The sequence below is a fragment of the Enoplosus armatus genome, chromosome 23 (genome assembly GCF_043641665.1).
Source record: "Enoplosus armatus isolate fEnoArm2 chromosome 23, fEnoArm2.hap1, whole genome shotgun sequence".
Classification (NCBI taxonomy): Eukaryota; Metazoa; Chordata; class Actinopteri; order Centrarchiformes; family Enoplosidae; genus Enoplosus; species Enoplosus armatus.
Genome location: NC_092202.1, coordinates 945001 through 969925, shown reverse-complemented (window position 1 = coordinate 969925; position 24925 = coordinate 945001). Strand labels below are relative to the sequence as shown.

At 45.8% G+C, this 24925-nt stretch overlaps 2 protein-coding genes across 2 annotated transcripts in view; both read right to left on the bottom strand.

Moving 5' to 3' along the window:
* Positions 1–860: 860 nt before the first annotated feature.
* LOC139305556 (zinc finger protein 25-like) lies at positions 861–5792 on the bottom strand. Its single transcript, XM_070929438.1, has 6 exons — positions 5600–5792; positions 4695–4812; positions 4139–4269; positions 3474–3709; positions 3234–3358; positions 861–3080 (listed from the first exon to the last, which is right to left on the bottom strand). Exons 1-6 carry the CDS (start codon positions 5790–5792, stop codon positions 1778–1780), a joined length of 2106 nt encoding a protein of 701 aa, XP_070785539.1. The 3' UTR covers positions 861–1777.
* Positions 5793–18696: 12904 nt separating this feature from the next.
* ccdc171 (coiled-coil domain containing 171) overlaps positions 18697–24925 on the bottom strand; it is a 13006-nt gene continuing 6777 nt past the window's right edge. The window contains exons 13-25 of the mRNA XM_070929428.1: positions 24899–24925; positions 24373–24540; positions 23933–24100; positions 22879–23383; positions 22617–22745; positions 22366–22505; positions 22029–22172; positions 21719–21898; positions 21314–21459; positions 21173–21227; positions 20965–21096; positions 19210–19362; positions 18697–18912 (exon numbers count right to left, since the gene is read on the bottom strand). The exon at positions 24899–24925 is cut by the window's right edge and continues 264 nt beyond it. Coding sequence (XP_070785529.1) covers positions 18697–18912; positions 19210–19362; positions 20965–21096; positions 21173–21227; positions 21314–21459; positions 21719–21898; positions 22029–22172; positions 22366–22505; positions 22617–22745; positions 22879–23383; positions 23933–24100; positions 24373–24540; positions 24899–24925 — 2163 coding nt within the window. The remainder of the gene's footprint in view (positions 18913–19209; positions 19363–20964; positions 21097–21172; positions 21228–21313; positions 21460–21718; positions 21899–22028; positions 22173–22365; positions 22506–22616; positions 22746–22878; positions 23384–23932; positions 24101–24372; positions 24541–24898) is intronic.

The following is a 24925-nucleotide window of genomic DNA, read 5'->3' as shown; positions in this document are numbered from 1 at the left end:
CCGGGGGAAGTGGGTGGGAACAGGGAGGGGGTTGACCAATCAAAGCAGAAGGCTTTCCACACCATCATGGCTATAATGGGAGTGCTATTGTTCAGTTTTGGGGGGAACCTGCTTAGCACTGTAATGTACACTTTATCTGTGCTTAGCGACAAGTGTGAGGTGTTGATGTACACAATCTGCTTCAATCTGCCCAGCAGGTTGGTGTTACCTCTGCTGTTTCTACGCCGCGCAGGAAAACTACAATGTTGTAAACAAAACACTGAATCAGAATGAGGTTGGGATTATATGTGAGAGTGTCATACCGTAAATTCTCAAATAAAAGCTGAGTTTTCATGTAATTCAAATAAATAACATGCTGAATTTGGATCTTGAATGACAGTCTGCTGTCATTGGTATGATTTGGTATGAGGCAAGAGTGACTGGGTGCCATTTAAAGTTTTAATGGTCGGATAGTCATAGATACAGGTAGATGTAGCGAATACCATGTACTTGGTCTTATCTAAATTTAAAGTAAGTATGATTAAGAAGGGATATCTGGAAACCATCAAAGGTAGACTGAAGATGGGAGAGAGCCTGGGTTGGAGTGGAATCAGGGACATATGAAATTGAGTCATCTGCATAAAAACGGATACTGCAGCACTGATTTGGGAGAATAATGTAATCTATGTATAATGTAAATAGTAATGGACCAAGAATAGACCCCTGCAGCACCCCATTACTAAATGCAAGATGAAACTGGCACAAAACTGTTGCATAATCCAGAGTGAAGACAATGTCAGCAATTACTGAAACTGTGGCTGTTACTGTGCTGAACACCAGACTGCCGACTGTAGTAAACTCAGTGCAGTAGACAACAGACAATATGTATAGACTGTTTAATGTTTGATTCACTGTAAAATTTCATGTTTGATGTATGACAAGCTTTTGACATCTTGAACACGATCCTGATAATGATGGTTAAAAAGGAACCAGTTTCGTGTCTCTGACCAGGGACAGAAAAGTAAAATGCAAAACAGACATAATGTTGTGTTTCCCAAAGCGCTCGGGTGCTGCTGTCCATTCAAATGAGAAAATAAAAGCAGATTCACTGTGTGCTTAATGCAAATGTTTGTGTCTGATCTGTGACTGGTTCATGATTGTAGAGTTCATTGAAGGGTCAAGAGAGCAAAGGGAGTAATCATGCAAATACCTGAATTAACACAAAGAAATTCACACCCGGTGGTAACATGGGATCTGTAAATGCGTAAATGCATGCAGAACACATCGGTCAGACCACATCTGGAGGTTTTCGAGCAGCTGTACTTTGTTTTAGTGCTAATTAGCAACTGCTAGAATGCTAACAGGCTAACCTAAGATGGTGAACATTGCAAACATTATACCTGCTTAACATCAGCATTTTATTTCACATTGTCATTGTGAGCATCTTGACATTAGCATTAAACTCAAAGCACCGCTGTGGTTCAGTAAGAGTCACCGAGCTGCTAGCATGACCATAGACGACTTGTGTTTTACTAACGTGTCATAACACCAGGTTTTGATTTCACCATCTGAAAGCCTCAAAACTGAGGCTGTCCAGACTGACAAGACTTTATCACAGCCATCTCGCATAGTTTGACATTCAATGAACTTTTAAGATTGTTGCCATAGCGCAGCGTTTTGGAGCCTTTACATAACGTGAAGAAGATTCATTAAATAGAGGAAAACACAATAACTCAAACTCTCACAGTTCTATTTATAGAAGAGAAAGTAAAAATATCAAACTGGTCCAGTGTCAGTGTCACGTCGCAGCTTCTGCCACCAGGTGGCTCTTCATGTGTGTTTTCAGACAGTGGCTCTGAGTAAAGCCTTTGTCACAGAGGGTACACTTGTATGGTCTCTCCCCGTTGTGGGTCCTCATGTGGACTATCAGGTACGTTTTGCGAGCACACGCCTTCCCACAAATCCCACAAACAAACGGTTTGAGGCCTGAGTGGACCGTCACGTGGTTATCCAAATTAACCTTTCGTTTGAAGCACCAGCCACAGTCCGGGCAGCGGTACGGTGTCTCCCCGGTGTGGACCCGCATGTGAACCGTCAAAGGTCCCTTGGTGGTGAATCCCTTGCCGCATTCGCCGCAGTGGTACGGCTTCTCGTTGGTGTGCGTTCTCATGTGGATCTGCAGCTGCTTGCTGGTCAGGAACATTTTGCAGCAAACGTCGCAGAGGTACGATCTCTCTCGGTCGGTGTGAATCTTCTCGTGTTGTCGCAGCGTCCCGGGAAGTTTGAAACGCCTCCCGCAAATCTCACAGCTGTAAGGTCTTTCCCCAGAGTGGGTCATCTTGTGGCGGGACAAAGATCTGTAGTCGCTGAGGGATTTACCGCACACGCCACAGAGGTGCGTCTTTTTGTTGGTGTGAGTCATGCGGTGAGCTTTTAACTGTTCCTTCAGTTCAAACACTTTATGGCAAGTGTAACATTTGTTACCCGCCTTATGGAGCTTCTGGTGATCCTCAAGTGACACCTTCAGTGCAAATGCGTAATGGCAAACATCACATTCGTATGGTCTCTCCCCTGAGTGGGCAGCCACATGCTCATCGAGGCTGAGAATACTGAGGAAGGACTCTCCGCAGATGTGACAGTCGTCAGTTTTGTGGTGACTTTGAAGATGATCCTTCAACGCCTCCACGGACTCTGAAATCTCTCCGCACACCCCGCAAAGACTCCCTGGGTCGTCCACGTGACTCCAGGCGTGTTTGGCAAACATGACTTCTGATTTGTGCAGAGCTCCGCAGACTTTGCAGGAGAGAAGAACATGGCTGTTGTCAGTCTTTGTCTCACCAGAACGTCTGGCTTTTTCTTTCTTTGACTGCACTTCAGAGTCACTTTCTCTCAGCTCCTCGTCGCTCCTGTCTGGTTTCCAATCGTCATCGCTTTCATTCGCCTCTCCTCTTTCTTCTTCCTTTTCAGTATCATCGCTACCGTCCCCTTTAGTCATCCCATGCTCTTCATCATCAGCTTCCTCCGTTTCCACGTCTTGTTGTTGTGATGTTGAGCTGCTGGACGCAAAGCCAACGCTGCTGCCTTCGACTTCCTGAACACTGCTGTGAGAACCAAGAGCAGAAATGAAGGGGAGAGAAGTGATGCGTTTAAAGTCTGTCTGATAATATGTTGCTGTAGCTAACACAACATTAAAGGTATGTGAACATCTTCTCTAATCAGTGGCTCCAGCAGCCTGAGCCACACCCATTTGATACCTTGTTTGCGGCCTGGTTTCGTCACGCGTCCACACGGCAGACGTGGACTGAGACTCTTCAGCGCTGTTGTCTTCTGTCTGTAGAGGATGAACCTCGTCCTCGCCGGCCTGCCGTTCCTTTTCTGTCTGGAAAAATAAAAAAAAACCTCACCTGGAATCTATCATTTGGAAAAAAAAGTGATGCCTGTTTTCAAACGGCAGAGAACTGAATCAAACGCTTGGAAGCAGAACGACAAACTACCTTCAGTCTGATGAAAAGCGTTGACTTCCCCCATCCTGTGCAGCTGTGGATCTGCTCTGGGGTCAGCGCCTTCAGCTTCAGAGGCTGTAATCTCTGTCTCTTGTCGGATGTTAAGATGTCGAAAGGTTTGTTGCCCCCGGACAGCTGAGGGAAGGTGGACTTAAGCAAGTCCAGGAAGTCTGCCTCCCGCAGGCCTCGAGGACACTTCAGCCTCAGCAGCGGACGCTTCTTCAGGACTGACAGAGGACAGACGGGCACAATGAAGTCAACGATCTCACAGGATCCGTTTTCACTTCAAATCCAGTTCTTGTTGATGAAGGTATCAGAATCCTAATCAGCATTTCTGTGAGCTTCACATTGAGAATTCTTCCCATCATTTGTTGTTATTTTTGGCTTCTGTCTAACAAGAAAATGTGCAAGCTGGAAAGTGTGTTGTGTTACTATGACAACCAGCGACGGCATGCTGTGTCAGGTCTGTGAATGTGGTATAACTGCAGGTTTAACAGTTTTTAAATAATGTTCATGTTTCTTAATGATTCATTTGGTTTTGATGTGTTTTTATGAACATGGTGAAACTTTACTCACAATGAACAGTAAGAAAACTGAAATGAACAAACGTTGCAGCACCTTTTTTAAGAACCTCATCCCCTACTTTTAACAATTACCATTGTTTGAGAGCACATCGGTCTGAGAGTCCTCCAGGATGCAGATCCTGAGGGCTACATGGTTCTGTGTTTCACTGATCGGAGATCTGCCAGGCTTTCTCTTCTTGTACTGACCTCTGGGGGGGAAAGACCTGAAAGATGAAGATTGGCTGCAGGTTAAATGAAAATGTTTGGGTGCTTGGACCCTGCTATACCTGCCTGCAGTTCTAGTTACACTTGAAGAAGCATCACTAATACATTTTATTGGACTAGAGATGCATGATATCTAATAATTTCCCTGGATAATGTTGCTGATACTGATTTTCTCCTCCATATGGACCAATATACATAGCTGATGGTAAAGATACAACAAAAGATAAGAAATATATAAATCATATTTTGAATTGTTCTGTGGAAAATAAAATCAGTAAATCAGGCAACATTATACCTACATAGTAATTACATTTTAAAATAAAAGAGAACAGGAAACTATTTTACTAACTAACTAAGACAAACCATATATTTCCCGTCTCATTCTCTTGTAAACTAAGAGATAACACCGGTTGTTCATAGGAACCTTGACGGAGTTTGATTAGTCGAGTCTTCCAGGTTCTCTGGATGCTCAGGGGACTCATCCTCCTCATCTTCACCCTCCTCTTCCTCAACAGGGCCGAGGCTCCTGCTGCGCTTCACACCTGCACAAAGGACAGAAATCAACCATTTCCACTTCAAATTTCTTAAATTGTGTGATTGTATGAGTTTTATTTTAAATATTTCAAGCATATTGTTTATCGTCTCACTGAAACAAACAGATAAATTGTTCCTTGGAGCAACAGAACAGGTTGAGTTCTGCTTTAGATTGAATGGTTGTTAAATCCTCTATAGACAGCACATTTGCCAAACTCCAAATACAAAATCTTCTATTCAAATTTCTCTCAGCTTAAGTTAAATTATACATTTGGGGAAAACATGATTCAACACCATTAAAAACAGCACTGGTGTCCTGCGAAATTCGGCATACACACAACAGCAAGACATATGGGAGAAATAGCCATAAATCTGCTGTCTGAGCCCACTGCAGCTTGGCGAAGCAGAGGACGCTGCACACGAAAACATGTATGCACAAGCAACACAGAAGTGAGACTGTAGCTTGTGCCTTTTCACTTTTAATAGAGAAATGGCTTTAAGGACGAGGACTGACTGGTGAGCCTGAAAGCGTAACTTAGCGTTAAAGTTCCCAAATTGCAATACGAGTCTGGGACGGGAATATAAAGATCACGTCAAATCCAAGCTAAATTTTGTTCTCGTTGGTCAATTAGAGTAATGCCGAATTGAAGAATAAGTCGTGTTGATTGATGAAACGTCTTAGCTTTTTATGAAAATGTGTTGATAACCAAGTGAATATTAAATTACAAGATATTTTAATGGAGTTCGACTTGACCGTGTCTCAACAAACCAGGACTTTGGAAATCAATGACCGACCTGCTTTGTTGGGTGTGACCTGAGGCTGCAGGAGGACCTCCAGCTGCCTCCTCTGCCGGTCGATCTCCTGTCTAAAGCCCGAAGCCTCCTCCTCGTAATCGGCTACGATTCTGTCTACAACCGCTAAGATTTCCTGGGAGGCAGCAGCGAGTCTCTCAGTAACAAACCCTCTCAGGAGCTCACCTTTAGACATGTTTCTGTTCAAACTGTAACCACAGTTTCAATAGTTTGTGGAAAATCTTATTCCACCCATGCATTGTTTACTAGCTTGACATGTTTCCGGCTTTGGTGCGTGCATAAATCTCATCCGGGTAGGAACCGAGACCTGAGACAGATGTTCCCCTTCTTCCTCCACTTCTTCGATAGAGAGGGAGAAAGAAACCTAAAATTACTTAGAAGTAAAAAATAAAAGTATCAAAATAAAAATTGTGTCAACTCATGTCCTTAGAAACTTGCTCGTGGTACACATTTAATCATTCATCTCTTCCCTTTCTGCCCCAAATCTTTTTTTAAATTTGAAAAGTTTTAAAAATGTTTTATTGACTCTAACAACACATGAAATTAGCCTTTAATAAAGTGAAATTTGTGTGTAACAGTTGAGGATCCCTCTCAGGTCATTAAAATCTCCAATTTTCCAGAAACAATACTGTCCTTGATGTCCTCATTGGCAGCGAGTGATGGAAGAAGTACTCAGATCTTTTAGTTAAGTAAAAGTACAAATACTACAATATAAACTATTATAAAGTCCTGTATCTAAAATCCTTCTTAAGGAAAAGTACAGAAGTATAAATGTATATGTATGATAGCAGTTTTTATTAGTCATTATTGCAGTAACAGGCAACAAACACAGGGGGAGCCCCTGCAGAGCAGCATGCTGTTAAACATACATTTATCATAGCAGAGAGAAAAGCAATGGTTTATCAGCAGAGACAGAATTTACAAACTACACATTTATTGCTCTAAAGAATGTAAAGTTTGTCCCGACGGTGGGAAGAACAGAAGACAGGTCATGTTGTTACAAATGTCCATCTCCTTTACTCAGGATCAGTGTCACTATCACTATCAGATCACTATTTTCAATGCAAAGTGCCTGAAACTTTATTTCTGAATGCAAAGTTTTAAAATGTTGCTGCTGTGCTACTCTTTCTCATTTCCCCCCCCCCCCTCCACCTTCTCTCTTTCTATTTTCACTGGCATGCTCGACTTCCTGGGCTTCTTCTTTGGCATGGGGTCACCTGACTCCCACCGCTGCTGCTGATTGGTCAGTGGGCTGGCGCAAGCCTCTCCTCGTTTGTTTGCCATGGTGATGGGGGTGGGGCCAGGGTGGCGAGTATGTGCAGTGTGGTTGGTGTGAAGGCTGAGCAAGTGTCTACGGCTTTCGGTTTTCTCCACCGCAGGAACAACAAGGGGGACAAGGGAGGGATGTGAGCCCAGTGAGGAGGCACTGCGAGCTGGGAGGAGTGGAGGGGGAGGAAGAGGCAGGGCCTGGGGGTGCAGGTTGGATCTGTAGGAGGAGTCACTCAGGGTGAAGTTATGGTTGGTGTCTTGGCTCAGAGTCAGGGGCAGAGGGTGAGGAGAAAGAGGAGGGGAGTCAGCTTGAGGGGGGGTGTCGTCCTGGCAGCCATGTTGTGGGCTTGAATGACTGTTTAACCCGTTTCTCAGGGTGTGTACGAGTACTAGTGTGCGTGCATCATCATCCTGTTGCCTCATCATCTCTTTTTCCCTGCACAAACGTGTGTGAGTGTTGTGTATGTTTTTACGAGCGTTTGGGTCTTTGTGTATGCTAGTGTGTAGCTCAGTGTGCGTGTTTCTGTGGGTGTGTGCGTCTCTGCTGGCGCCTGTGTGGAGCCGTGGGTTTGGGTTGGCGCTGTGCCGGTTTCGGCTGCGCAGCGAGCTAAAGACCATAGTGCAGCCCACCACCGTGCAGCGATGTTTGATCTTCAAGTGGACAGCGTTGTAGTGGATCTTCAGCGTTCCTGCACAAACAGAAGGAGAATGGTGGTCTTGTTAAGTTGTTGTTAAGATAAGATTGTTAACATGCATCATGAAAATGACAAACAAGATTCCTTTCTGACAAGATTCCTTTCAGCACGTCACAACTCGACTGTGGTCTTTTGTTTACATCTGAAGATTAGTGCAGGATCTTGGATTGAATCCTTAAGAACCCCAACACACAAAATCAGCAGCATATTTAACCCTGTGGAGCCCAAAGACACAGGATCAGAAGAGGATCTCAAGTTGAACCTTGTGGAACCCCAAAACAGAAGATCAGCAGATGACCTCTACCTGAACCCTGTGGAACCCAAGATCAGTAGCGGACCTCAAATTGAATCCTGTGGAACTCCAAGACTCAACATGAGTGAAGCTTGAAGATGCCTTCACTCTAAGTACTGGATGTGTAGTACTTCAATTATACTTTAATTAAAAACAGAAACCATAACATTCCTACCTTTGTCGTAGAAGCTTTTCCCACAAACGCCACAGCAGACCCTCCCCTTCCGACTCCCTGCGGGTAAAGGAGTAGGGAGGGAGCAGAGGGGAGAGGGGAGAGGACAGAGGGAGGAAGACGAGGATGGAAGAGGATGGAGGGAGGAAGAAAAGGAGGAGGTAGGAAGAGGACAGAGGAAGGAGGAGGAGAAGGATGGGAGAGGTTTGAGAGAGTAGGAAGAGGAGCCTTGCATCTTCGAAGGAGAGGAGGAAGAGGAGGAAATGGACAAATGGAGTGAGGAAGAAGAAGGGATAAGTGAGGAGTTTAAGGAAGGAGAGAGTGATGAGGTGCTCTCCTGTTTGGCCATGCCCCTGTGAAGGTCAAGCTCCTGGTCGTGGTGGAACCGGAGGCTCTGCCATATCGACCGGGCCGGGTTTGGCTTGTCAGGGTCTGCTTTGATTTTTAAAGCCGGTTCACCTTTCGATTGCTGCAAAATGAGATCATCCTCTTGCACTCCTCTTCCTCCTTCCTGCTTGTGTCTCTCAGCCAGTTTGGTCCCATTGGGCTTCCGTAGAAACTGTGTTTGCTTACTGGGAGGAACAAGATCCTGATAAAAGAAACACAAGGAGGAGGGGGTCACACTACGGGAAATGCTATGAATCAAATTCAAAGAACCTTTTCCAGGCTGTTGTAAACTATTGAGTTATTAGGATTATCATTTTCTCATTACAGAAAAAGGAAGGTTAGGAAACTTTCTGCTCAAGAATGAAGGAGTCAGACTGCTTGGAATAAAAATACCTTGTTGGGAGGAGCCAAACAGTGGAAGGCAGAGCTTGGAAAGTGGAAAGGCAGAAGCAAAGACTGTCCACCTGGAAAGTTTTCAAAATGGTGGACAGTGGCGTTGTGGTCAGCACAACTGTTATTCTTAAAACGGCAGACGCCGGTCACTAAACGTGAATCTCCTCCCGTGTTCTTGAACGTTCCTGGCGTGCTGGTGTTTGACTGGCAGCTCCTTGGGGCTCGGTGTGGCTCTGGATCAGAGAGGTGACTGACAGCTGCCAGGCACTGAAGTGTCATCAACTCCACTATTGGGCGTGTCTCGCCGAAACGAAGGAACTGTTTAAGGATGGGCAGCTCTTCTTCGGGGGTCACCATCAACCAGCGGTCCAACACCTTCCCACCAGGATACTGGAGAGAAATAAACCTCAGATGAGATTGGTGAGAAGCCTGCTGTCAGAAAGAAGGGCAAGATGCGATTGTTCCAATGGAGATAACGGCGCAGACATGAGCTTCGTAGGCTCCGTATGAACACAAGAAGTATAATATATACAATATATACTTAATGGTGTGGAAATACATCAGAATGTCTCATAAGAATTAGTACAGGTAAAGCTCATCAGACACTAGATTGATATAACACTGATTTAACATTCGTTTACCTGCAGCATGTACCCTCGAACATAATCCCCCAAACTCCAGCCCAGTGTGTGCAGTATGTGGCCGACCTGAAAAAGACAGAAAGTAATCTGTTAAACATCAAATTTAATCTATTGCAACCACATAGAAAATACATATTAAGACTGATTTGTGATATTTTCTCATATTTAGTTTATAAAAGCTTTTCTATTAGCTACTCTAAATGTTTCTACCAAACAACCAGGTGTACCTGTTCTGGGGTTAGGATGCTGTAGAGACGGTCCAACAGAATCTTTAGTCGAACAGGAATGGCCTGAGCTCCATATAAGACCAGGGAGCTCAGGTCAAACACCAGCCCAGGAAGGGCCACCTCCACTGGGCCGCAGCTGGAAGCTTGCTGGGCCTGAAACTGGAGCTTCTCCAAGGCTGGAGAGGAAGAGGGCGGCAATGAATCGTACCGTCATCTTCTCGTTGGTACATTGCCAACATTGTCAAAGTTTCCAGATTACATATAATGAAAAATGATAAGGATTACTATCCCAGGGAATACTTTGACAGTGAAATGAGACACTGTTTGAGAATGGCTGCACTTTTATTCATTTTTGTACGAAGTAAAAAGTTTTACTCGATATACCGGCAAGACACAGAGGCTTGAACGTGAGTGGACATCATCAGATAAAGGTTATACCTGAGTTACACTGTGATAACAATTATAGAAAATAAAATATGAACATGTGATGATATACACACACAATAAAATGTGTAAAATAAAAAAGGAGGATGGCAGGTGTGTGTGTGTGTGTGTGCAGATGTTCTCTCCAGATGCTCACAGTGATGTGATGACAGTGACACCTGACTTCATGTCACCGTAGCGACTGAACACATCTGCAGTGTGTGTGTGTGTGTGTGTGTGTGTGTGTGTCAGAGTCTAAAGTGTAACAGGAAGTCTAAAGAATCTGAAAACACAAGCAGCTCTAGTCTGGGCCGGAGCTCCCATCGATGACACTGAGGTATACATATATTAGGAATTTGGGAGGTTTAATGGTGTGATGAGAGATTTACTAACATATTACAAATGTTGGTTTGTTCTTATGCTGAATAACCAATTTGACTGTTTTTCAGGACACAAATGAAAGGGGTTTAATTTACAGAATCCATAACTGAACTGTTGAATGAATGAATAAATTGTGTAATTGAGTTAGTTGGCTGGTCAAAAATGTCTTCCAGCCCTGGTCCTACTTCATGATCAGCTACCTCATTTTGCAAACAAAGCATACACACGACAACCAGTGACTATGCCAGCTTGAATATTGCTTGTCCTTCCACCACACCATGTTTTCTGGTTATTTATGCCAGTGGCAAAAAAACTGTTTTGTGTATTGTGGGGACACAAATCTTTGGGGGACACCTGCATTGTGGGGACACAAATCTCTTGGGGACACCTGCATCGTGGGGACGTAAACCCGTTTGAACTCCTCTGTACACCTACACCATTGTGGGAGCGGCAAAGACAGTCCTCTCAAATGTTTAACCAGTTATCTTTAAATGCCGAAAAACATTCAGTTTCTGAGTTGAATTTGGTTTCAGGAAGGCTGTTAGAGTTCAGGGGAAACTGAAATGTCCTCACAAGTAATAACGCCAACTTATGTGTATGTGTGTGTCTTACCATGTGCCACCCAGCTGTGTCCACAGCGATCACATGACCTGAGTTGGACACTTCCTGGTTTGAAACACACACAGCTGCAGCCGGACGCTGTACACCTGATAGACTGGTAAACAGGACGGCACATAAACAGCCTTCATATGTTCCTGTCAGACAAAAACTTTAATGGCATTAAAGTTATTTGTAAAATGTGGTTTTGAGTTTTTCATATTTACACACAGTCTGTACCTCTTCGGTGTCGGGAGTCATCCTCATGTCTCCGTCCTGCAGTCAGAACAAGAACATCAGCTCAGCCTCCTGATTGGTCAAATAAAACTGAACCTCCTTCTGATTGGACAGTTCGGTCCTTTCAACTTATATGAATCTTTATGAAAAAAAGACAAATGTAATGATTTACTAATATTTAGGATATAACTGATATTTATTATATAAAAAATATATTTATTTGTTAGTTTTACATTCATTTGTCTTTTAGTTTATTGAGAGTAAACTCACTTTCTCAGAAATGATTCATCGTTGTATCTTAAATACATTTTATATTCTTATACACATTTGTGTTTTATAGTATATGTCATATTTTTATACTTATAGAACAATTTTGTTCAGTTTGTCTAGATTTTGTGTTTATTTTTATCACATTTCCAATCCAATTTTTAAACAATTAGTTTTTATCTTTTTTCTTTGATGAACGTCATCCACAGATAGTTATAAGACAATAATAATAATATATTTATTTATAGCACTTTCCAAACCAAAGTGCTTCAGAAGGCAATAAAAGCAAGATAAATGAAGCAAATAAAATCATTTCAATACAATTAAAACAGCCAAAAAAGATCAATATTGATACTGATCAAGGTGTATTAATATTGATGTTATTCATATAAATCCACACTAACCTGTCAGTTGTTAAATTCACCACTGATGACGATAACAGCAACCTTCTTCTTCTTCTTCTGTCAATTCTCCGTCTTCTACGTGTTCTTCTACACCTCCACAGCTTCTCTTCTGTATTTTCCTTTCTGCTTTTCTTCGTCCTTCTTTTCGTCTCGTCTTTATTTCTTCATGTCTTCACCATGTGTCTTCATGTTTCCTGTGATGATCCATCCTCTTTCTTTCCTCCTCAGTTCGCTCAGATCGTTTGCTTCTCTACTTTCTGTCCATCTCTTGACTATTAAACTCCACGTTTCTCTCTCCCTCCCTCTCGTATATATATCTATACACAGGGTTTTGTTCTTCTCCATCCTTTGACTCCTCCCTCTGACTGCGCTGAGTAGATGTCATTGGACGAGGAGTGATGCGTGGATGAACGTGTATGTTCAGTATCTTCCCTCCTTTTCCTTCCCCACTCAGTTTGGCAGATAATCATACTGATGATGATGGTGATGATGATGGTGTGTGTCTACCTTTTAACAACAACATAAGCTTCAAGTCAAAGGTCAGCAGGCAAAGGTAGTGAGGAAGAGAGGAAGAGGAGGGAAATACTCCTCCTTTCTTTTGATGCTTCTCAACTTGTCTCACACGTCTTGACCACTAACTCCTGTCTGTGTTGCGTTTGTGCTGCAGGCATCAGATGCAACGCTGCGTGCTGCCGTCATGTGTGTGTACACAGGAAACATCACAACACCACCCGGGCTACGATTTGTGGCAGGAGCTGCACATGCAGCGTCAGGCTCGTGTTTCACACATGAATGGGACAAAATAATGTGATCATGCGGCTCTTCTAGACTTTTCAAATGTTATTGGACTGCATGTCAAGTGTTGACGATAACAAAGAGACATTTCGGGGGATTCACCTGCTCTTTTTCCGATGATTGCGTTTGGGAAAAATGCTTTTTGGGCCAGTGTGCGTCATGTGATGACGTTGCAATACCCCGTACTGCCGCTACACCAACATCCCTTCACGACCCAGCTCCGTTCCTGGGGGCTTGGGTATCTGTCCTTGGTGTGTCCATCAGCCTCTGTGTCCCCCGGAAAACAGCTTCCCTCTGGGAGGAAGGTTCCCCCCCGAGGGTCAGATTGAATCAGGGTGACAGTAGGGCACCTGGCCTGCCGCCACACTCACGCAGATAAAAACCACAAGGTTAAATGAAGGACACAGTCATATTCTCCTGAATGTAAACACAAAACAATCTTCTCTAAATCTTTAAACTCACAAACTAACCCTGCTTGGAAAGATGAACCAAACCAAGTCAAGACCCAAGGTTGTTAAGAAAACTAGTTTTACTTTAGGTGTGCTGTAGTGTCGTGCGTACACTGTCACAGGTTCGATCCCCGCAACATTCCTGTCGAAGTGTCTCCGTGAAGAAAAAGAAAACTGCCGTCAAAAACAACAAAGAGACTGAAATCTGAAATTTGCAAGAAGTGACGACTTCACAGTTTTTTTCCCCGGAGCAGAAATGACCTGAAAAGTTTCTTATATTGTTGATGTGAGGTGTGCACACACACACACACACACACACACACACACTCAGAGTGGAGGTAGGGCTGTTGGACAGGCTTTGTGTCTGCTGGGAGCTGGTGGACCTCTTTCCTGTTTTGATGTCGTACTAATTAGAATATCAGACGATAACGTTGTTGGTGTGTGTGTGTGATCCCCGCCGTTCGCTGACATACTTCCCCACCAGAACCTCTCAAAGGACGCAGCAGCGGCACCACCTCCTCGCTGTCCTGAGTGTGTGTGTGTGTGTCCTGGTCCTGTATTCTTGGCTCGGTATTCTCTAAACTGACTGAACCAGGTCACGGTGTTTGTTCGACACCAAAAACAACAAAGCAGCAGGAGGAAACTCCAACACCTTCGATGTTTGAAGCATTGGACATCATCACTGCGGCCTCCATCGGTGCCCGGGGACGTTTCACCACAATAACACGAGTATGCAGTCTTAAAAATCCTCTTCAAACATCAACACATGTTCATGAGAGCGGCCGGCAGTGACTCGATCAGATCTGCCGACGCCTACTGACCCAGACTGGGATGGACTTGATCGGTCTGATCTAAAAGACAATCAGCCAGGTCGCTTCTCCCTACCTACTCCCTCCACCCCAAAGCACTCCCAGGCCATCTTGGGTGGAGGCCACAACAGGCACAGACGGTTATTTAACAAGCCTTAAAGCACCAGTTCACTCCATCAAAACAACTTCTGTAACCCCCTACACCTTGGAGACATTGGATTTGGGGTGGGGGAGGATGCACAACAATAACTTTCTGAAACCCAAAATCTCTTTTCTAGCGTAGCCAAACATTCCTTTAAAAAACAAGCGTTCCCATCCCGCTGGGCTGGCAGGAGCGGTTTTCCCTCTCTGTCGCTTTTCTGTCATTTGTCACCTCAAACGTCGGCTTCAGGGGCTCCGGAGGGGGATTTTACATGACTGCAAGGCTCTCTGAGTGTGTGGAGAATATTATATATTTAACAGGACATTTTAGGGGTCTTTAGCGTCTGTCCCCTCACATATGGTTTGACTGTCTGAGCGTGTCTCTTTCTACCCCCCCACTCTTCCCATCCTCCCCTCTTTCCAGTCCCTTATCCCACCCCTCTGAGTTTGTGTGTGTGTGATCCCGCCCCCCTTTATATCTGTGTCATTATTCGTGTGAGGGTTTCTCTTTGTAGCAGGTCCAACTTGGCAGGGATGCAGTCGCTGTTGGGAAAAGTGTGTGTTTAAGTGTGTGTGTTGTCACAGGTACAACTAGGACAGCAGGCAGGGAGGAACAAGGACTCGCCCAGATGAAACATAAAGTTTTTGAAATTAAAACCGTGGTGAATATTCATAAGGGAGATCCAGAACAAAAACAGGACTCTGACATTTCTTGATGAATTCTTTTTGTACTTTTGTTTTCTGTGGACGTTCTGGCTTTAGTTTTTATTCTTTTTCTAATGAACATCAGGCTTCAACTTGGAAAAACAAGTCTGATGATGGAAAAACACAAGTTTCAGCGTGCGTGTCCACCACTCTGCACAGCTCCGATGTTCAATGAAAGGACCCCCCCCCCCCCGCCTTTCAAATGTTTAATCCTGTTACAATTTTGGGAGTGAGCAGAGGATTAAAGTCCCTCGCTCAAAGAGTTCAGATGTAACAAAGTGACGATGGCGTGTTTGAAAGGATAACATGGGATTAAGTCAAGTGTCTACCCTTCTCCTCCTCTCCTTCCCGCCTTTACTTTCCTTCTCCAGCTGGTCTTCAGTCACCAGAATTCAACCCAACTGAAAACCCAGGGGGTATTTTGGGGTGACACGTCACACATTACGTCGGGATTTGTCAACCATCTGTAGTAACCTCCTGTTAACACCACAGCAACCACCTCGCCAGGCCACGCCAGCCACCCAGAACCACATGGCATAAAGGTTGTGGCGACCAACCGGCAACATCAACATCCACAGATCCCGTCCTGGTCCGTAAGTTAACAAGAGAAGTCAACAGCACACGACGCCTGGGTTTACTCTCGTCTGGTCAGCAGAAGACATTTTTCTTCAGGCTTTTTATTGACCGTATCCAGAGATTGTTTTAGTAGGTTAGCCGTAACCACAATCTTGCCCCAATCTTAACCATCCCCAAGTCGTCGTGCAAATATTGTAGGAAGATAACGTTTTAAAAACGTAATCAGGGACTTTGCAGAAACATTGAATATTGAGGTTTTATCCTAGCAGGGGATGATTATAATGGACTTGTACGTACGGTATGTGTTTTATCATCGAGTTGTGACCGTCTGCCTCTGCATTTAATCTGTTTTTCAACCCATTAAGACTTCATGTTGCGGGAGGTTTTAAACGCGGAGCCAGAGGCAGTTAAAGTCTGTGATCCTGTTGTGTCGCTCGGCGCTGGAGCTTCTCTTTGTTTCGGGATTATATGTTTTATCCTCGGAGGGAATTCATCACTTCTCAGCCTGCTTCAGATTTGTCACTTACAGCAGGACGTACAATCTGAGAAGCTGCTGGTTCATCAGGAATTAAACTTAATCTGTCGTTTGAGAGCGGGACAAACTCTGACCGCAACGCCGGACGTCTCCTGTTGAACAAAGCCGTCACTTCTGCGCGTGACTAAACGGAAACACTCAGAGTCAGCTGTCCTGTCTGTGATGCTAAGCTAAGCTAGCCACCCCTTTGAAAGCGACTGACAGGAGAGTCAACAAATGAAGAAAGAGAGCAAGAGCTTCAATGCCCCCCCCCGCCCCCCTGCCCCCCCACTGTCCGCCAGTTACTGTCAACGTACGAGGAGAGGCAAAAGTTTTCCGTCCACGCCACCATTTTCTTTCACTCAGTGAAGCTTTTGGGCCCAAAAAATTATTTTCAAACACAACCAGAACAAAAAACAGCTGTAAAACAAAAGAATATTTACTAAAAGTCACAAAACTCTGATTATTTTTCTGATCTCTTCTCTCCTGTCACTCTAAAATATCGATGGCTACACGCAGACAAAAAACTAAGAATGGTGATGTTACGTGAAAGACTTCTCCATTCATGCTGTGGACAAGTGGTTTTTCACGGGGGGGGGGGGCATCTTAGTTTACTTAAATTATCAGATTGATTATCACTGAGAGCCTCCATCAGTTTTCTACGTTCATCCATCCGACAACAGAAACACACAAACATGTCGATATATATATATATATATAATATATATATAAATATATAATATATATATATAAATATATAATATATATAATAAATATATATATATAATAAATATATATATATATATATATATTATATATATAGAGAGAACAAGACGCAGGTTGAAAGGAAACAAACATCTCCTGTTCTCCTGAATCAGCACAAGTCTGTGTGTGTGTGTGTGTGTGTGACAGCAGATTAAGTCGCTTTGTAAAAGACGTCTCAACACACACACACACACACACACACACACACACACACACACACACACACACAGAGCCTGAGGGTGTGTGAACGTAAGGACGTTTTTTTGCGTTCACACTTTAATAGAAATCCACGGAGGCAAAGACAGACACACATGCTGCCTGAGGGGACACACACACACACACACACACACACACACACACACACACACACACACACACACACACACACACACACACACACACACACACACTGCTGATGCAGCAGTAGTCAAATGTTTGTCGTATTTTTCTTCTTCTGGTTGAAAACTTTTCTCACTTTGTTCGTCCACGTTTCTACATTTGCATCATCTTTGGCTCCACTTACACATTATTAGTATTATTATTATTATTATTATTATCATTATTATCATTATTATATACAGACACTTTCATTGACACTAACACACACACACATTCAAAGGCCAGTTTATTAGGAACACTGAGCTAAAAGTGATGCAGTCCTCATAATGTCAGTAGTGCTTTCTACTGAGTTTGTAACATGTTGTCATATATATGTTACGTAATATGTCGACCCTCATTGATGTATATGGGTGGACAAAATAGTAGAAACACCTCCCAGTAACACAGCCTGTGTTGAACTCACTGGAGCTGCTTTCCTTCAGTCTGGAGGAAGTATTCAGATCCTTTACTCAAGTAAAAGTACTAATACCACACTGAGAAAAGACTCCACTACACGTCACAGTCCTGCATTCAAAACCCTACTTGAGTAAAAGTACATAAGTATTATTTAAGTACAAGTACCTAGTAAATGTACTTTTTCTATCGGCCCAAGACGCGTGAAGTGACCAGGTGTAAACATCTGTTTTCCTTTATTTCAGTGTGTTTGCACTTTAGTAACCAGATTAATGTCAGCTGATAGTTTTAAAATGTAAACGAGAAACCTGGTTTCTCTAATCTGCCCGAGTTAAATCTGATCTCAGGTAGGTTCCTCCTGCAGGACGCAGATTTCTCTGTAAAGAAGTGAACGAAGAGAATCATTAAACGCAGCGATGCATTCTCGTATTTAAAATATCTGAATTAAACTGAAACCTCAAGGAAGACATAAAATAAAGAAATACAGGCTGCATGTTTATTCACAGTAACCACTTTAGTGCATGGAATCAAACCGGCGACGCTGAGGTCACATGGAAGGTTTTGGACAGTTTTCTGTTTTTAGATATTCTGAAGTTAACGAGAAGAGGAGCAGAAATATTTTACTGAAGGTTAATAACAACTCATACAGTAACCAGCTGCTGGCCTGTCACACACACACACACACACACACACACACACACACACACACACACACACACACAGCTGGTTGGTGACAGACAACTGAAAACCATATGGTCGTCTGGGGGTGTGTGTGTGTGGGTGTGTGTGTGTGTGTTGAAATACAAACCACCATATTGAAAAACTCTACATTATATGAAAACAGCTGATTCAACTGTTTTGATTGTCTGGACGTTTGCTGATGAACAACTTGATATCTGTCCAGGACTCTCCAGGACTCTCCAGGACTCTCCATGTCCTCAACACACAAGAATCCCAAGACTTTTCCATGACCTTCCAAAACTAAAACTTCGCTTCCACAACCTGAAACTGGCTTCAGAAATGTTCCCAGACTTTCACTGTCTGGAAAACAATATTCCAGGATCTCCAGGACTGTGTTCAAGCTACATGTCGTCATGGAAACAGGTGAAACTACAACAGGAAGTGTGCAGTTCTCACTTCCCGTCTGTCTACCTTCTCACGTGTCCTCCTCTGTTCTTCTTCACGGCTTTCTTCTCCTTCGTTTTGGCTCTGTGGGGCTTGGAGAGGGGAGCCGAGGGGGCGGGGTTTGTCTGGGAGGGGGCGGTGCTTAAACAGACTGATGGCTCCTTTGACAAATCAGAGAGGGGAACAGGTTGAGGGGTTTCCACGTTGGCAAACGGAAAGGTTTCAGGAAACTCCGCCACCTGAAAGACAAAATTTTATTTGATTGTATTTTAGAACACAAAACAAAATCATCTCAAGTTTTTAAAAAAAGAATCCAAGTCCATATCTTTGAACTACTTGACTGTTACAAACACGCATGTACCACTTGTTTCACCATAACGATGTTTAGTTTGGTCCAAAAAGCAGAAAATCCTCACATAGAAAGAGCTGAAGCATTCACTTGATAAACGAGTGTTTAATTAACTGATTGGCTAATCAATTAATCAACTAATCGTTTCAGCCCTGATAAAAAAATACAAAATGTATTAACATCTCACAGGGACGTAGGCCAGGTTGTCACGGAGACAGGCGTCCTGCAGCTCGCTACGCAACGCGGTCACATGACTGCGGTGGGCGGAGACTTCCTGCTCCAGCCAATCAATCCTGGAGCTGCAGGTCTGATAGAGCTGAGAGAAGGAGGAGAGAAGACTCTACAGACAGAGAGAGGGAGGGAGGAGGGAGGGAGGGAGGGAGAGAGGGAAAGAAGGAGGGAGGAGAGAGGGAAAGAAGGAGGGAGGGAGAGAGGCAGGGAAGGAGAGAGAGAAGGAGAGAAGGAGGGAGGGAGGGAGAGAAGGAGGGAGAGAGGGAGGGAGAGAGGGAAAGAAGGAGGGAGGAGAGAGGGAGAGAAGGAGGGAGGGAAGGAGGGAGGGAGGGAGAGAAGGAGGGAAGGAGGGAGGCAGGGAAGGAGGGAGGGAGGGAGAGAAGGAGGGAGAGAGGGAGAGAAGGAGGGAGGGAGGGAGAGAGGGAGGGAGAGAAGGAGGGAGAGAAGGAGGGAGAGAGGGAGGGAGGGAAGGAGGGAGAGAAGGAGGAAGAGAAGGAGGAAGAGAAGGAGGGAGGGAAGGAGGGAGAGAGGGAAAGAAGGAGGGAGGGAGAGAGGGAGAGAGGGAGAGAAGGAGGGAGGGAGAGGGAGAGAGGGAGAGAAGGAGGGAGAGAGGGAGGGAGGGAGAGAAGGAGGGAGGGAGAGAGAGAAGGAGGGAGGGAAGGAGGAAGTTAGGGAGGGAGAGAGGGAGGGAGGGAGAGAAGGAGGGAGAGAGGGAGAGAAGGAGGAAGAGAAGGAGGAAGTTAGGGAGGGAGAGAGGGAGGGAGGGAGAGAAGGAGGGAGGGAGAGAGAGAAGGAGAGAAGGAGGGAGGGAGGGAGAGAAGGAGGGAGAGAGGGAAAGAAGGAGGGAGGAGAGAGGGAGAGAAGGAGGGAGGGAAGGAGGGAGGGAGGGAGAGAAGGAGGGAAGGAGGGAGAGAAGGAGGGAGGGAAGGAGGAAGTTAGGGAGGGAGGGAGGGAGAGAAGGAGGGAAGGAGGGAGAGAAGGAGGGAGGGAAGGAGGAAGTTAGGGAGGGAGAGAGGGAGAGAAGGAGGAAGAGAAGGAGGAAGTTAGGGAGGGAGAGAGGGAGGGAGGGAGAGAAGGAGGGAGAGAGGGAGGGAGGGAGAAGAGGAGGGAGAGAGGGAGAGAGGGAGAGAAGGAGGGAGGGAGGGAGGGAGGGAGGGAGGGAGAGAAGGAGGGAGGGAGAAGAGGAGGGAGGGAGAGAAGGAGGGAGGGAGGGAGAGAAGGAGGGAGGGAGAGAGGAGGGAGGGAGAGAGGAGGGAGAGAGGAGGGAGGGAGAGAAGGAGGGAGGGAGAGAGGGAGGGAGGGAGGGAGAGAAGGAGGGAGAGAAGGAGGGAGGGAGGGAGGGAGAGAAGGAGGGAGAGAAGGAGGGAGGGAGAGAGGAGGGAGAGAGGAGGGAGGGAGAGAAGGAGGGAGGGAGAGAAGGAGGGAGGGAGAGAGGAGGGAGAGAGGAGGGAGGGAGAGAGGAGGGAGAGAGGAGGGAGGGAGAGAAGGAGGGAGGGAGAGAAGGAGGGAGGGAGAGAGGAGGGAGGGAGAGAGGGAGAGAGGGAGAGAAGGAGGGAGGGAGAAGAGGAGGGAGGGAGAGAGGGAGGGAGAAGAGGAGGGAGGGAGAAGAGGAGAGAGGAATAAACTGTGAGTGGATGACTGGATGAATGGACGGAGAAAAGAGAACAATGAAATCATGGATGAAAGAAAGACAGTCTTCCTCCTCTGTTACCTGGCACGCTGCCACCTCAGGAGCTCCCATGATGCTCTCTGTTCCACTCAGCTCCAGGTGTTCCCCAGGTAACAGCAGGGGGCGGGGCTGAGCTGACAGGGAGCGACGTGATTGGGCGAGACTTTCTTTGAGCTGAAGGCCACACAGCATTGTGTTAGCAGATCTGTAAACTGTGTGTGTGTGTGTGTGTGTGTGTGTGTGTGTTCACCTCCTTGTAGCTCCTCTCTGCAGCCTTCATGCTGCTGATCAAACAGTCCTTACGTCTGGGGAAGACAGAAGACACCGTACTTGTTAGGAGGTCTTGTCCCTCAAAGTGAAACTTAAGAGATCGACAGCAGGTGTGTGTTACCTGGCGGCGTCCCTCAGCTCGTCCTCCACCCGCTGCAGTCTCTCCTCCAGCTGCTTCCTCTCCCTCTGAACCCCCGACAGGTGCTTACCCAGAATCCTCAGCGAGCGCTCTTTCCGGCTCACCTCCTGCCGAGCCTCCAACAGAGACTAGAGAGTAATAAAACATTAGTACAACATTAGTACAACCTTATGTTACCTGGAATTATACTACATCATGTGGGCCGAGGGCAGAGATGGGTGTGTTTCCCACGGCTGGTCGTGAGAAGGTGCAAGACAGCAGTTTACCACACTCACATTAAATATGCTCTGCTCTGTTACCGTAACTCAGAGGTCTGTAAAGTCTGTAAACCTCTGTAAAGAAACTGTTATGTAATCACTGGATTCAAATCAAGCCTTGAAAGCGTACCTGTGTGGTCTGGCTCAGAGTGTGTTGTGTGCTGGTCTGCTCGGTGCTGTGTGTGTTGACTCGGAGCTGCAGTTTGTGCAGCTGGTTGGTCTGTTCCTGGATGAGTATCTGGGCTTCCTGTTCCCTGCTCAGGGCCTGACGGAGCTCCACACACACAGTGTTGAACCGCTCTGCGGGGACCTGCACACACACACACACACACACACACACACACACACACAGTCAGTCAGGCGTGTGTGTTCATCAGACAGTCAGTAAAAGTGTGTGTGTGTGTGTGTGTGTGTGTGTGTGTGTGTGTGTTGAGCCTCACCGTCCTGCAGCTCTCCTCTCTCTCCTGCCGCAGTCCTCTCTTCAGATTGGCCACCTCCAGCCTCAGGCTCCGCCTCTCCACCTCGGCCGAGTGCAGTCGTTGGCTGAAGAGCAGGAAGTGCTGCTGAAGGGCGGACACCAGGGCCTGATGGGAGGACACACACAGAGGTCAAAGGTCAGCTGGTGAAGATAAAATGCTGATACTAATACCTCAGCCCATACTACTATTACTGTGTTTGCTGCTAGTATTACAACCATCACCACCATTATATTAATAAATAAACACACACACGGTAACGCAGACGTACATCAGATATTTGTGTGTGTTGTTGAGTGACCTTCATATCGGGCCGTGGAGGCGTCCGTGTGTCCTTGTCCACTCTGCAGGGAGACGCCACGTCTGATTGGTCGAGAAGGTGATCCAGGAGGCGGGACAAACCAGAACGAGCTGCTGACATCACGTCTGGAGGGGAGGAGCCTACAGAGTCAGAAAGAGACAAACTTCCATGATGGCAGAACTGACCCTGTACGCACATACATACTGTGTGTGTGTGTGTGTGTGTGTGTGTGTGTGTGTGTGTGTGGTTACCAGTGTGTGCTAGCGCCCCCTGCAGGTCGGCCATGCAGGACACAATGGTGGAGGAGAGGCATTTAGAGCGAAGCCAGCGAACACACACACCTTCACGACCTTCATCACCATCATCATCATCATCTTTATCTAAAACACAAAAGAAATAAACAGAAACAGAAATTAATTCAACTGATGGTCGTTTTAATCTTTGATCTTTCAGGCAACTACAGTTTCATTTGCTCACATACAAACTACAGCAGAGGAGAGGTGGACCTCCTACCTGAGCTCGGCCTGTCTTGACCCTTCTGTGTTGCCGTAGCCGACTCCCCACAGACACACACAGCTGGAGCGCCGCCTCCTCTCTCCAGCCGTAACAACACTGTTGTCTTTTTGGCCAGTGCACTCCACCTCCTCACCGCCAACACCACACACACACTCCTCCTCCACCGCCTCACCGCCCTGCTCCTCCTTCTCCTTTCCTCCTCCTCCTCATCTTCCTCACCTCCCAGAGCTCCGGCCAGCCTCCTCACCTCCTCCTCCAGCACCTCCCTCTCTGCCAGTCGTCTGGACAGGAGTGTTTTCTGGTTGGAGAGCGTTTGCAGACGGCGGTGAGTGTGTTTCAGAGCCCCGGCCAGCAGAGCGCAGGCCGACAGGAAGGAGGCCGACTCCCTGCGGCTTCGAGAGAGGAGGCCCTGGAGCTGGGAGAGGCCGGAGGTCAGAGAGGAGCCGTGAAGCTCCAGAGAGGAGGTGCGATCACGGAGGGAGTCGCACTGAGAGCGACACAGCTGAGAGAGAGAGAGAAAGTACATTGACTTTCTCTGAGTTCTGGAACATTTGAAGTCCTTGTGATCACCAATGAACATAACTGTTACTTGCAGCCCTTTTGAACGACCTCTTCCTTTGTAAAATTTACAGATATTGATAAAAAACTGAATCAATATTCAGAGTCACAGTCAGGACCTCGGAATCTATAAATCCAATATTGCTGTTATATTTATATATTGTTTTCTCTACTTCTGCAGAACAGCTGCTGTAAAGTGAATCTCTCCTCTTGGGGACAATAAAGTTGGAAGTGATGATTTCAGTTTCTGTCGTCTCATCACTTCATGGAGAAGTTGACCAAAGCGACAGTCGACTGAAAAACTTCCTCCTTCATCTTCACAACCATCATCAGCTCCTCAGCTCTCTCTGCTGATTCAGCTCTGAGCGTCTCTGTCGCTGGAGGGAGAGACGACTGACTGCAGATCAGATTGATAAGAAACAACAACACCTGAGGGATGTGTGTGTGTGTGTGTGTGTGTGTGTGTGTGTGTGTGTGTGTGTGTGTGTGTTACCTGCAGCTCGTTCTGCAGCTGTGTCACAGTGTGTGTGTGTTGGCTGCTCCAGGCTTCCTCCCTCCTCCTCACACTCTCCTCCAGACGAGACAACACACACTCTTGACTGCGCTGCAGCTCACGCACACACACACTCTTCTTCTCACACACACTCTGCAGGTGGGCGATCTACAGAGGGAGGGGGGGAGGCTCAGATCAGCAGGTACGCAGGTACAGGTGAGCGTGACAGTTATGCTGCATTCACGTCAAATCGTTATTGGTATCTGCCTCAAGAATTTAGCATGCTAACATGCTAATGCCAAATGCAAAAATACATACTAACATGTTAGCGTGCTAAATGCTAACGGTATTGTAATTACATAACAGCTTTTGACAATATTTTACCATCTTTTAGGAGAAGCATCAAACCTCAAACACACACACACACACACACTGTTCACCTTGTCGTTGGCCCTCCGGAGGTCAGAGGTCAGCTGGTCAGCCTGTTCGTTGATGACGTCACACAGCTCCTTCCAGGTGAACTTACCCAGGATGCTCTGGGGCTGATCAAGGAGGACGCAGCCGGCCAGCAGGCGCTGATAGAGACAGTAGAGGAAGGACAGACGGACCTAACACACACACACACACACACACACACACACACACACAGTGGGATGCAGTTTTATAGGATTCACTCAGCATCATAAACAGTTTAATTAAATGTTCCCAACATAACGACATTAAACTGCTCTGTAGTTCAACAACACACAGGGAGGACGTGGGGGGCGTAAAGACAGAGGGGGAGAAACAAAGAAATGGAGGACAGGAAGTAGAGAGGGATAGGAATACACTCAGGCCGTCGTCTATTCTGTACATAACAGTTAGGAAGTTGCCAGTGGATTACCACACCAGACTCTTCAGGATTTTTATACAATTCATAAAAAAAGAAATATATAAAATAAATGGACATAAAGTGTTTATAATCACCTTTGACTCTTTCTGGTAGTGGTCAAC

Coding starts and splice junctions, on each gene's coding strand:
- LOC139305556 (XM_070929438.1), bottom strand. CDS start 5,792: ATGTCTAAAGGTGAGCTCCTGAGAGGGTTTGTTACTGAGAGACTCGCT. Junction 3,359..3,473: donor CGCTTTTCATCAGACTGAAG/GTAGTTTGTCGT, acceptor TTATTTTTCCAG/ACAGAAAAGGAACGGCAGGC. Junction 3,081..3,233: donor GAAACCAGGCCGCAAACAAG/GTATCAAATGGG, acceptor TGGTTCTCACAG/CAGTGTTCAGGAAGTCGAAG.